Source organism: Amblyomma mixtum, chromosome 2 (genome assembly GCF_055824585.1).
Source record: "Amblyomma mixtum isolate Tamu chromosome 2, ASM5582458v1, whole genome shotgun sequence".
Classification (NCBI taxonomy): domain Eukaryota; kingdom Metazoa; phylum Arthropoda; class Arachnida; order Ixodida; family Ixodidae; genus Amblyomma; species Amblyomma mixtum.
Window position 1 is genome coordinate 31947096 of NC_143013.1, and position 14023 is coordinate 31961118.

The 14023-nt window shown below is 51.6% G+C and overlaps 1 protein-coding gene across 2 annotated transcripts in view; it reads left to right on the forward strand.

Annotated features, from left to right (window-relative positions):
* cher (filamin A protein cher) overlaps positions 1 to 14023 on the forward strand; it is a 57234-nt gene that overhangs the window by 26930 nt on the left and 16281 nt on the right. For both annotated transcript variants that reach the window (XM_089571014.1, XM_089571015.1), the window contains exons 16-19: positions 38 to 291; positions 10909 to 11044; positions 11440 to 11580; positions 11685 to 11813. In XM_089571014.1, coding sequence (XP_089427140.1) covers positions 38 to 291; positions 10909 to 11044; positions 11440 to 11580; positions 11685 to 11813 — 660 coding nt within the window. The remainder of the gene's footprint in view (positions 1 to 37; positions 292 to 10908; positions 11045 to 11439; positions 11581 to 11684; positions 11814 to 14023) is intronic.

Consider the following 14023-nt stretch of genomic DNA (forward strand, 5'->3'; position numbering starts at 1 on the left):
GTCCAGGAAGTGAGGCAACGTCGCTGTGTGCGTGCAGAGGAGACCAAGCAGGAGAAGGTGACCATCGGCGAAGAGTACAGCGTGACGGTGAACGCCAAGCAGGCCGGCAAGGGCGCCATCACTTGCACGTTGACCAACGCGGCCGGCGCCGAGCCTGACGTGGACGTCCAGGTGGAGGACAACGGCGACGGCACCTACACCATCTTCTACCGCGTCAAGGAGGCCGGCGAGCACCAGGTCAACATCAAGTTCGGAGGACAGCCCGTGCCCGGCGGAACCTACAAGATCACCGTGAGTGGACGCCGACACACTTGCATGCACGTTCTGCACGCGTTGTTCGTCGGTGGTGAGGGTCGCCGTACGGCAAAGGTACCTACACTGCCCAGGAGGCATGGGAGGACTTATGGGCAACTTCTGGAAGGGACGGTTGAGGGTGGTGGTTCTACATTCGCCGTACAAGTTCTTAGCTTTATTACTAGAGGAAAAAAGAGGGTCAGTGTGGTTCTTAAGACAATTACTTACTCAAGAGGGCATGAACCCCCCTGCCCTCCTTCTTTTATATCCACCCGTGCATGGCGCAACTGTGATTGTCCTATCGCGCGACCAAGAATTACAGTTGCCAATCCCTTCGGTAGCGGCAAAAACGGGAACACATTATGGGCAATGCAAGACGAGCATCTGACTTTCGGTAACAGAGTAGTGGTTTGGGATAATTGGTCTGGATTCATGACTAGAGGATGCCGCGCGAAAAGACGAGAACGAACTCAGTCGGTGCCTGTCTTGTAACTTCTGTTTTCGTCCTCGTCTTTTCGTACTGCTTCCTTTAGTCATGACTTTCTGTAAGTCGGTGCCAAGGTATCGGGAGCAGCAAAATGATTTCTTATTTTCAGTGCAGTTTGCAGTGAAACAGGTAATCATTACCCGAGCCCTCCATAATTAAATTTAGCGTTCTAATAGTTTTCTTGCAGCACACTCAGAAGTAAAGATATACTCTCGTCTTGCGCGATGCTAAAAATACAGGCATCTGGTAACGCAGCTGGCCAAGGCTTCCGTGAACTGTCAAGCAGTGGGAATGGACGCTGTCCAGATCAGTCGCAACCATAACTTAGGAGAGTAAAGTTGTAGGCCAGTTGGTGAGACGTAACGACTAAAAACCGCAACAGACACAGAACGGAGGCAGGTGATAACACCGCCCTGTGTTGTCGCCTGCTTCCGTCCTGTGTCTGTTGCGGTTCTAGTCGTGAAGTCGCAGCCAACTGTGTAAGTTGCGACATCCCTTGACACCGAAGATATCGGTATCTCGTGTATGAGCGGTTGCTGCTCATTAAAATAATGATTTCGCCCCCGGTGAAGCGCTTTCCTAAAACTGGTTCAAGAAGTTAATATCAGCGAATCGGAACGCCGTTCTCCATGATAATCAAGACCAAGGGAATGCACTTGGGTACTGCCTTCATGTGATCCCAGCTACTGCGGCAACGTGGCTGAACAAAGTGGCATTTGAAATATTCATACGGCAGAAATCTTCCACTGCACTTTTTCAATCAGTTGCGATTAGGGAGGACCCGTAAGTCTCGACAAATTAAAACTAGTTACGATACACACGCTGAAAAAAAAGTGTCCAGCGTGGACAGCAGTTTACGCAGTGCCAGATACTTGTCTGGTTGCTTCTGGTAAGGTTGAAGCGTTTATTCCTTTCTCTGCGGCTGGATTAACAACAGTTAATATATCACGCTCGATTAATCATACACACGACTTGTCGCATAGAAACGACGTTCCGGAATTCTTGCAGACCTGTACTTGACCTATGTCGAGCATAAAAAGTTCGTCTTATGTACAGCCTTTGTCAAAAGTTTAGAGTCCACAGGGGTTCGCTTATAAGCCGTGAAGTAGGACCCTTGTACTATCCATGGAAGTACTAGGCCTAGGAGAAATGAGGAGGACAGTTCATCTCACTACCCAGAGATTTGGAACGCTCGGAGAGCAGAATGAGGTATATCCTGCGTGACCCAGATTCAAACCGCCTTGGGCTCTAAACTTAAAGGCTGCACGTTGCTCTGGGCAGAAGGAGGAGTGGGATCGGTGAATCACCAGTTCCCCAAAAACAGAAGGCTTTCTAGTCGAACTCCGCAATATAACACGCCCATAGTTCTCAAAGAGGAGCATGACCGGTTTGCCAGAAGAAGCTGGCAGTCGAATGCCGCCTGTGTTTAGCTACGTTTAGCTCGCAGCAAAGGTGCAGTAACAAGCGACCCTGTCACCGCTTTAACATCACTGACAAACTTAGTAGCCAGGGAAAGACCTTGTTTATCACTAGACTGTCCCGAAGACAACACTGCTTGCTTGCCATGTGGCGTCAGTAGCTGAATTCCTGTGGCAAGTATTATGGGAGCAGCGCACAACAGCTGCGGGGCGGCAACCGAGCGGAACTATCCTCGGTCGCACAGGCTTCCGTTCCTGGAGCCCATCCGTCATGATTCCTCCCGCTCCGCACGTATTTTCATCCCGAGGCATTCTTTCTGAAAACTGGCGTCCTCCCCTCCTAGTCGAGGCCACTGGCGGCTCTAAAAGCAGATATACAAGGTCGTCAGCGCGGTGCGCTTTGACAACGGCACTCATGCGATTTGGAAAGCTGCGCAGAACGCAGAGAGGGGACACAGAGCAGGTCATAGGCAAAATAGAACCGAGGACCCGTTCAGAGAGTGGGAAATCTTCGCCTCCACGAAGAAGGAAATTGAGACGGTTACAAACTTTAGTCTATAGACCATCTATAGACAAAGGAAAACTAAGGCTGTTATAGACTTTGGCCTACAGACAGACTATAGACCGTCGATATACAAAAGGAAATTAAAGCAGTTTAGACTACAGTCTATAGACCTTCTATAAACAAAAGTATAAGTCTAAAGGATGGCTATAGAGTCTATAAAAAGTCTATAGAAAGTCTATAGACCATTTTTATCACGGTTGAGACACACATTAAAGCTTCATGTTTGTTTCGATCAGGTACACTCAATATTTCTTATTTGCATGGAGCCACTTACCGCATAGCGCGGATTTACAAGAGGCGTTTTACGCAATTTTACACAGCTGCCTCCACAGTGATAGCCTTCGAACAGACCTTGGAACGAGTACCACGCCTGCAAACATATTCTTCACTAAACAAGGTTTCGCTTCTAATATCGCTTAATTGATTACCTCTTTTCGTTCAGAGTGAAACAGTTTAGGCACGGATTCAACGAGCTCAGTACAAAAACGTCTTTAACGATGAAATGCCAATCGCACCTGCACGCTATAAGTTAACGACAAAGAGTGACAAGCCGGGCTTGCTTGAAAACTTGTGCGTGCAGAAGGCAGCGAAACGGCCTTTTGTTCCCAGGAGAGCACGCGCACGTCGTCAACTGCCACATATGCGCTACGTTTAGCTCTCTTCGGAAACTGTTGCCTGACATAATCTCAGGCGCTCTTCAGACTTCTGCCTGAAGGACGCGATTAGTGCCCGTCAAGTCTAACGGCTGTCGCGAGAAGGATCGCAGTCGCCTAACGAACCAAAAGGCGCGCTAAAACACCAAGCTTAATTAAGCAGTAGCGCTACCTTCCAAGCGCGTCTGTCGAGCTTGCGTCAGCAGCGGATCGTTCCAGCTTTCGAACCGATCGCTGAGCGATTACCGCGCCTGCTCTAAACGGGGTGCTATAAACTGCTGGCGTCGAAACCGCCGTCACCCTTCCTTTTCTTACTTTCTTCCTTCCTTTTTTTCTTTCTTTCTTCCCTTCGCCTTGGGGCGTCTGCACTGACGTGGCCGTCGTTCAATCGGGCTTGACGACTGCCTTGCGTCAGGTGTCATCGATGCTACACTTCTTTCTCGCGGCACCACGCCCTATCTTGCGAGTGAGGCGCTTCGCGTGCTCACGCGTGTGTGCGTCTGTATGTTCCCGCTGCGGCCTTCGAAGCTGTATGTGCCGCACCGGTTGGGCCTCCCCCCATTGTTCACGCTGAGAGCGTGCCAACATCAACGCAACAGAGCTGTGCCTGCCGCCTCCCCTTCCCACCACCTTCACTCTTTCACGGCCCAACTCGCTACACACGTCGGTTTCAAGAAGCCGCCCCCTCCTAAACTGATCGCCGCAGCCTCTGGAGAAGAACAAGAGAAGAGGCAAGAGCGGCGCCGTTGTTACATCACCAGCCACTCGAGGCGTTGGCGGCGTCTAACTCTGGCGGGGCTGTGCCTGGAACGCGCTGAGTAGCTCGCCGTAACGCGAAGGAATTCAGGAACTATTTCTGCTGCGCTTCTAAAAAAAAATCGCGTTTCAGGTATTTGCTTGCTTGAGCTAATCGGTCCGTTGCTAGAAAAAGAAAAAATACCGCGGATCGCGCTTTTTTTCACGCCTTTTTAACTTACATTAACCGGTTACACATTTTGTGTAAAACAGGCACGCGAACCTGTAGTAAACCAACACCTGATCTTTCCGCGCCTGGCATCAATGTGTAGTGAGAATGAGCGGTGGCCCATATTACTTAATTTTTGTTCTTGTCTGCTTTTATCGGTCAAGACAAATTTTCGATCGCGCTAGTAGTCCAATAAGAACGCTCGTATCAGTATCATAGAGGCAGTTCTCAATTACATATTATTTCCCACGCAGCAGGTTTATCACTGGCAACGTAGCCAAAAAGTATAGGTTTGTTCAAAAGTTCTCAGGTCCCAGAGTCTACTTTTGATCCGTTTAAGGGACATTAACGAAATTCAGTATGCTCAGAACATCTGGAGAATGGGTGGGAGTCCCATCCTCACCCTTGAGGACCTTGGCAGCTCCACAGGCGCCCCTGTGAAGGAGACCCTGTGGCCTGGGAATTTTCGAACAACCCTGCACGAGCGTCAGTAACTCCAGATGCGGCCACGCTATTTCGCAAGCAAATTTCAAAGCCCCATATCTTGAATCACTGTTTAACGTCCCCAGCTACATTTTAGTTTTCTTGGAATCATTAGCAGGAATTAGGGATTAGCGCTTCTAGTTCCCTTGGCTTCCACCATGTGGCGCATGGCTTTGAATACTCGAAGACAGCGCGCTGACATCGTCCGTGACGTAGGAAAGAAAGAGCATGACAGAGTGGCTACCACTGAAGCGTTATAGGCCGCTAGGCTTAGCGGCACAGAAGCTGGCGTTGTCCCGAATTCCTAGTTACGCCCGTCTGGAAACCTGGCAGGCGGCCGGTTTTCTTTTCTCCTTATTCCATGCCCTTGCCATGTCCACTTCCCCTTTTATTTTCCGCCGCAGTATCACTGGCTCGAGTTTGTTTTCTATTTCGCCTGGCTCTCTACCTGTCCCTTAGCTTCACCCCATCATTTTAGGAATAATTTAGGGTTTAGAAACACCTTAATTCTGCCACGCTCACAATCTGTCCTGAGGTGCTGTAGCAAGACGAACTGGCGCCACGTTGAAAAGTCGCGCTTCTCTCTTACCTTGTTCTTTGTCAACTTGCATAGTAAACGACCCGCTGAAAGACGCACGAGAGCTATAGCTTTGGCAGTTTTGTTAGCGACCCAGGTCGCTACAGGGCACATACGCTGACGTAAGCGGCCCGCGTCGCCAGCGAAAGCTAGCGGCGCCACCAACTCTCGGATTTCACCGATGCAGCACCGGCGAGGCCCCTTCTCCTGGGACCACCGACGTCTACAAATAGATTTTCGAACAATACCGGCACATGACCTATTCCTGGAGGCCCGCGGCGCGCCTGGGCTTCGAGCCACTTCCCGAGTCAATCACGCCTTCCATTTGTATGCTAGCCCGCCTGCTCGGTTACTCCCGTACAGAACCTTGGCAACAATGCCTCGCTCTGCACTTGTTTCACTGTCGTCTCTTTTTTTCTCTGTGTTTGTTGCTTGTCCCACCTCGTCTGTCACCGGGGCCTTTTTCTTGTCGCCGCGTGTGCCAAATGTTTATGCAGTCGTTTGCAGCACGATTTTAGGGGCTGACGAAAAGGTTCGGCGCGCTGAATGCATAATCCTGCGGCACAAACCCAAAGCGAAGCACCGGGACTGCTAAAAGATCCGCTACTGGTAGTGATATAGTGCGATCACTGACTGAGCACAGCAAGCGTGTTGCAGCGTTAGCTGTTATTAGCTCGTTCCTCAAAAACGTGGCGTCGGCGGCGCCGTCCGCATATATCTCAAGCCAACGCCAGGGACCGGAGTGCGCCAACTCCGAAACACCCTCCCGATGGGTGCACCTCAGGGCATCCAGCGGCAAAAATGCATCTCCCGCTCGATGCATTTTTTTTTCCGAATCGATGCACGAATTCATCGATTCGCGTGTTTTCATACAGTTCTCAGTTAATGGTAGTATGCCGAATGGGCCTACCTGCCCTACCTGCCTTCGGCTTTCGTTTGCTGAGCGAATTCCGATCGCGGCAGTCGAATTTCAATGGAAGCGAAATACTAAATTGGCTGTGCGCTGTACGATGTCAGTGCAGGGTGAAGAACCTGAGGTAGTCGAAACTGATTCGGAGCCCTCCACTACGACGTTCCTCGTAACCGATGCGCAGCTTCGTGGCGTTAAACGACACACACTGCACCGTTCCTCACCGTACCGTACCGCACCGTAACGTATCGTACCGTAATGTTCCGTAACGTACCGCACCGTAATGTTCCGTAACTTACCGACCGTACCGCACCGCAGGAATACGCTTACGTTTGGTAAATCACGCAGCAAAAACATCTACATAAAAAAATCATCTCACTGTTCCCCATTGTCTAGGAACAGAAAAACAGAACTTGAAAGAGTACGAATACTTCCGACAGGGGAGAGGGATCCGCCCAGATGAGTAAGGCTGGAACCCACGGAAAATAAGCAGCGCACGGCGTCAAGGAAGCTCCTCAGTTCCTGACACTACGGCCGCCGCGTCTCGCTAAGTTGGTTTTCTTGGCGTTCTCACAGCTGCTTTCCGCAAAACACCGCGGGGCAAAGGCCAACGCCACAACTATTTTTCTCGCGCTTCCCGGAGCGTCGCAAATATTTAGACGGGCAAGTTTTTCCGCGTTTTGCAACTACGCAATGTTGGAGCATCCCGTATAAACGGACGTGGCAGCGGTAGAGCCCGCTCGATGTATAAGCGCCGTGTAGTTGGGGGACAACATTAGAAAGCCGGCATCGTAGACCTTGGCAGGGGCGCATCACCCCGGACAAAAGAGCGCGCACCTTCGCCGTGGCTCAGCGCGTTGGTCGGCTTCCAGAACGAAGTCTCGCCCTTTAGCGCGCGGTTCACTGCCAAGATTTTTCTCTCGCGACACTTGTTTCGAGCTCGTACCGGAGGCAGCCGGTTCGTGTATGCCTTCGAGTTGCTCGTATCCGAAAGTTCCTGGCGCATAGGTGTCTTATCGAACCAGTTCGTTTACGGCTCCTTCATGCGAGCACTTACTGTCAAGCTTCGCTCGATTCGACTGAGAAGACGGACCGTTCAACAGAAGCTAAGTACTTCGCACCAAAAACGAAAAAAAAAATGTCGGCTTTGATTAAGGGAACGCTTCATGCGTTTTCTTTGTAGCAGCAAGGCAGCGCTCAGGCGGATGTTTGTGATTAATTACTCTCTGAATTGAAATATACAGCACCTTCGGCGATTCCCCTAAGCACATTGGAGAAATGTCGAGTTTCTATTGGCGGGGACGATATGTGATAAAAGCGCAAATTTTCATTTACTGTAATAAGTTTTCGGACTGTGCATGATTCCTCTCTTTGATGGAGATGCGTGAAGAAAAGTCATAAGTCACTGCAAGATTTATGCGGCCCAGAAAGGCGAAATTAAAAAAAATATAAATTAAACTACCTTGTATACAGAAAGCAGAAGTAAGGAAAGTTCGAAGGTTGACCAGGTTTTAGTGGAGCTGGAATCCTGTGTAAGTACAGCAGTGCGAAAGGACTTGCCCTTACGCAACGCGTCAGACTTGCCTTACAAGTGGAAAGGACAGTTTATATGTGAAATTATTGAGAACTTCCTCTGGCTGTATAAGGCGATGCAGCAAGCTACAAAGAAAACAAAAAGGCTTTGATGTCAAAGACTAGAAATTTTTAACCAGTGCGATGTCAGAGCACGTTAAAGAACCTCAGGTGCTCGAAATTTTCGGAGCCCTTCACTACGGCGTACCTCATAGCCTGAGTCACTTTGGGACGTTAAATTCCCCATAAACCCCCAAATAAGATGTAGCCGGGTCTTCTGCCTTCACTAGTCTCCTGTGGAACACTAAAGAGATCAGGAACGCCTCTCGCTCGTAAAGTAAAAGCGCAAGCCACTAACGATGCCGAAGGGCAAGGAGTAGAAAACGTACAGCCTTAGTCGAAAGACACCAGGCCACAGGATCCTCTTTTGGATTGTAGTGGAGCGCTTAGGGCGTCTGTAACGGTACCGACGGCCTGAGGGGCAAAGACGAGTATCCTTCTCACCCTTCAAGAGATTCTGAGCTTTCAGAGGTGCCATAAATTCCACACTAGACGACTCGATAGCAGACGTCATGGCCTAAAGACTCTTGACCAAACCTGTACACGTTCACATGCTTCTTTTTGCTTAGTTATGTTCACTGAAAGAAAAAAAAGATGGGGGGGGGGGGGGGGGGTGGAGAAACGGAGCCTTCAGAAGACGTGAAAGGCTATTGAAAGGCGACAGGCCACTGGGCATCCTTTCGATCTCCTCCAGCACTGAAATGACAGCTATTTCCGAACGACCGGCCAGCCCCACACAGGGAAGAACATCAATAGCTTCAGGAAGTGTGTCACGGCCCGCTGAGCCGCTGTTGCATCACCGGACCACCCGCGAGCCGTCGTGGGCGGTGCGAAGTACGAGACAGCATCCGCCGTGGCACAAAAGCAGCCGCCGTGAATACCCGCAACGAAGCTGATTACACAGCTCGCCTCCTAACGGGGCCAGAGAAAGCGAGCAGCTAGACCAGACAGGGTCGAGTCCGCCCTGGCGCCCGACTGAACCGTCTCCGCCGAGTCCTATACTCGGATCCAGACTGCACCATTTCGGCCGGCCAGCTCACGAAGCCGCGCGTATTTCACTCGCCACTCGTGTATGCCGGCTCGCCGGGACCGCGAAGGGATGAGCAGCGCTGGCCCGCGCGCGCCGCGGGGGGAATCTGCAGCGCGACGCCGCGACAGGCGCCGACGTGCGTCACAGCAGTCCTTCCTTTTCCCACCCCCCGCCGCCCAGAGGCTTCCGCCCAGCGAGCGCCCAGCGAGCGCCCAGCGAGCCCGCTGCAGCGCCCGGCGCGGTTTATTTTCGTGCTAAGAGCCCCAAAACAAGAAGGCGGGGCAGTCTCAGCACGCTCGCGTTTCGGGAAACCATACAAGGGCTCAGCAGGACCCGTCGCCTCGGGCGCTGCTCTTGAGCTTCTTGTAACCCCCCCTGGTCGCTCTCGCTGGAGGCAACATGCACGAGCCAATCATCTGGCGTCAACGCGTCTTTGATAGAGTCGTCGTGTTTCGAGATTGCTCTCCGATGGTGTTTCTTCGTGTCGGCGGATGGGGACAGAGATAAACATGAAGAAACCGCGAGGCACTCAGGAGCTTTCCTCCTCCCCTTATGTCAGCGAGGCGCATAATTTGTTCGAGCAACTTCGGAGGGGGGAGTTCGTACAGTGTTCCAAGAGAGCTGGCTGGCGTTGGACGGTTTCCACAGAATCAAAAAAATAAATACTGCGTCAAATGTGTCGGAAAAGAAGCACTGGTCCGAAAATATGAGCATGCCGACTTGGGTTTTCGGCTCGTGCGAACGTCTTCATCTGTTATGGCTGCATTCCAGACATGCAATAGCTCAGCTAATATAATAGAGTTCAGAATTAGAGCTGGTTGCGTAGTCATTAGATAATTTGACTTTACTAGGGGGGAAACTTTGTCTGCGGCATAGAGGCTAGACATACACTTGCATTCCTAGTCTACGCTTGTAGTCAATGCCATATTCACTGTGCAACATCGAAAACACTTTGCCTCTTCGCAAACGGCCGAAATTCAAATCATTGTCTGCTTGAGTGTCATCAATTAAGAACTCATGTGTGCGACCTGGACTTCAGGCAAAACACATTAGGAGCCCTAGCCCCGTGGACATACTTATTCTGTCTTCAACATGATGCGACCTGTGTTGAATTCGCAAGGGCTGGCGCGCAAAGGCAATAGCTGAGGTACGGGGGCAGATGACGCAGGTATTACTGGCATGGCAAGACTGCACATGAGAACACGCGAAGCTTGTGAAGCCGAAAAAAAATGTGGGGGCGGGGTGGAAGACGTTGCGTAGACCAAACATAAATTAGCTCCCTAAGTATGCATGGTGCCTCCAGGAGTCTCGTTTTCTGCCGTCAGGCGCTGAAGCCAAGACTAGAAAACGGCCCGCCTTGTACCCAGCGGCGCGGAACAGTGCGTCACCAGGCATATTTCTCGCGCAGTCCAGGCACTCGACGCAGGCTGGATGGCGGTCCGCGGGGTGGTTGAACCTGTTGTCATCATATCTTGACAGCCGCGCATGGGTAGGGGAGGGAGCAACCGCGGTGCACGTACCGGTGCCTCCGGTCGTCCTGCACGCTGTTCTGCAGTCCGTGTGCAAAGGAGGCTGGCCACGGTCCAGATTCACGCGCACGTCTCGCGAGCGCGCACGCAGTGCACCCCAGCTCACTGCTGAGGTGTGGTGGCAGCCACGGGGGAGGGAGAGGAGGACGAGGGGCAAGGGACTGGCCGGGGCTGCTGGTGGTGGGGACCCGTGGGCGCCAAAAGCGGAGGCCGCGGGGGCGTCCAGAAATAGAGAGGGGCAGGAGTAGGCCGGCCCACCTCGGTCCGGCTCCGGTGTCTTCCGCCGCAAGGGCGCGCCAAGGGCGGTGTGGCGTGCACGCCGTGAGGAATCCCTGATCGCGGGTCTTCCCTTGCCGCCGTGCGCAGGCCGTCACCGAGCAGATCCGCCAGAAGACCGTGGTCGACCGCCGCTTCCGCAGCGCCCCGCCGCCGCAAGGAAAGTTCCGGCCCGTCCAGCTGTTCGACATCCCCTTGCAGCAGAGCGCTGGAGGACAGCTCTCCGGTGCGTGGCCCACTTGCATGGATTACGAGCACGGCTGCTGCGCGCGGGGGGGCCACGCGTCCCCGGGACGGTGCCGCCTCCTCGGGCGAGGCCTAACCCTAGCTTCCCGTGAGGGACACCGGTGGCCATGGCCTCCTTAGTGCTTTCCCAGTGGAAGCACCTTAGATTATTACTTCGGATCAACAGCGTAATTTCAAATTGCGTGGCCACCCTTAACTGCCATCAAGAACCCTCTTGAAAGACGACGTTGTCTTTGAGATGGGCTGTCTGTCTTTGGAAGGCCCGCTCTTGAGGACATACTGGCACATCGTCCCCCGGGCGCGTGGCGGCCCTGTTGGCCCGTGCCGGAAGGTTCTCTCCTTCCTGATGCGCGCTTACAAACCGTGCGTGCGCAGCCGAGGTGATAATGCCGTCGGGACGAGTGGACAAGCCTGTGATCATCGACAACCAGAATGGCACGGTCAGCATCCAGTACGAGCCCCGGGAAGAAGGCCAGCATGAGCTCCACATCAAGTTCAACCACGAGCACGTGCAGGGTACGTGCAATGGGCGTGCATTGGGTGCATTTGTGCGGTGTCCGCTGTGTCGGCCGATGGGATTAACGCCGCGACGCTGTGGTGCGGCACGGGCCGCTTCGCAGGCAGCCCCTTCAGGTTCCACGTGGACACCATCCAGAGTGGCTACGTGACAGCCTACGGACCAGGCCTAACGCATGGCGTGGCCGGTGAGCCCAGCAACTTCACCATCAGCACCAAGGATGCTGGCAAAGGTGAGCACATGTGCACATGTATCCGTGTTCTTACGCAGTTGCTGGCTGCTAGTTAGCGTTGAGCGTGCAGTGGCATCTAGCCGGGAAGCACCCCGTGAACTTTAGTCCCGCCGTCTGGTCTTCCTAGACCATCGAGGAGAGCTGGGGCGACAGTCTGTCCATAAACTGCGAAGATTCTCGAAGTATAGGCAAGTTGGAATAAGTTCCTTGGCTCTTAGTTTAGGAATGGTTTCAACGCCAGAAAAAAGAAGCCTGTAAAACGTGTAGACACGGCCAGAACTGGTCCTGTCTGTATCTATTTGCAGAGTGTCATTGCTTTTTTCCCGCTGAAATCATTCTTGTAGTGAGCAGGCCTCAAGCGAGTACAGAGAGGTACGTTCACCCTCCTAACGGTTGCTGTTAACGTATAAATGATCGGGGTGGTCAAGCTCACGCGGTGCCTGACATAGGCGGTGCATCACCACAAACATCAAAACTACGCAAACAGCAAAGCAATAAAATTTGCTCGAGGTCATAACGGCGACCATTGGGGTACTTCAATGAATAAGACGCACGTGTCCACGAGGTCATTATGTGCGTAGAAATTGCCGGCTGAGCGTGAACGGTCGTTTTCGATGTTTCCCGAATACAGTCCCTCTTCCGAACGTAGGCGATACGTAGGAGACTCTACGCTTTCGAACGCAGCCCCTCTTGCATTCAGTAGAAAGGTCAGCTGCTACCGCCGTAGTCATAGATGTATTTGGTGAACCAGTTTGTAGTTGAGGTTGCTGTAGTTGTAGTACTCAGCGAGGAAAGTTGAGCGTTTTTTTTTTCAGGGTGTAAGATAGATTTCTATGCCAGCAGCAGCATTATTACTTGCATGGAAATCGTGCTCGTTATACTGGTCATCAGCGAGATGCTAAAGGGTATGGTACAAAGGCGGCCACTGGTGCCGTCCGCTTGAAGACCTGCGACTACTGCATAGCGTTTATGCACTAAGCAGTGCGGTTAATTGCCTCTCAGGGATTGTTTGAAATGACAACCGACGTCCCGAACCATTTCAGAAAGTACTGAAGACACAAGGTCAGCCCTCTATTTCTTATGATCATGCCTGCAGTGAACGAAGAGGACACACACAAAATGCTTTGCCTTGTGCTGAGGGACTTTATGCGGACCTTGTAGGTTCTTTCAAAGCTTTTAGATGAGGCCGTCCACGCAGTTACTGTGACGCGTGCTCATACTGCGAAAGGGGGAGATTAATGCGAAGCTAGACAGTTTAACTGCGTAATGCATTTTGGGCATTGAGTGTTTTGCTTTCTATAAATGCAGAATGATTTCATTCCTTTCGTCGCATCGCGGCTAATGACATTAAGCTTTGCGATTTGGCAGGCGCTTTTTATTTAACTTAATGGTTTTACGCAGGATATTTACGGAAGACAATGGTAATTAATAAAAACAAAGTAAACAAGCAAACACAATAATGTATGCAAACGGTATACCGAATTACTCGCGCACTGCTGATACAAATGGCTTCAGAAGCGTACTAAATACGGCTCTGAAGTCAAAGAGCACTGACGCGTAATGGTATGATTTAAATTTAGGGATCATAATGTTTATATCGGCGAGCATTTCAGCACTTTCCTAGATCACACTACACCAATATTACACCCATGGGTCTGATATGGGTGCATTAATATGGATCACTTTAATATGAATAATAGAGGCCCGTGTACTGAGCGATGTCAGTGCACGTTAAAGAACCCCAGGTGGTCGAAATTTCCGGCGCCCTTCACTACGGCGTCTCTCATAGCCTGAGTCGCTTTGGGACGTTAAACCCCATAAACCAAACCAATTAATGTGGATAATCTGGATGTGTAATATGGATCGCATTACACCCGTGGGTGTAATATGGGCGCAATTTCAACCTATGCGTTGCCGAATCTCAGATAAGTCTGCCTCCAGAGCAATTACTCGGATGGTATATAAGTAGTTACGGTTCAACGCAATATTTGTTTGTTTACCTTGTAAGACTGAAAAGTCCTCGTACAAGAGACCAAAAAGCGCGTTAAGTCTTTTATCAAGCATTCATTACAGAAGCACGTCACGGGAAGACGAGACCAAAACATTGAACCGTGCGGCGACTAGGCTTACTTCACAAACCGTATACCGCTGCTAATTTTGTTGCCAGTTCTCTGCACCCCCCAAGCAACAGCAGTGGGCCGGTCGGCCGG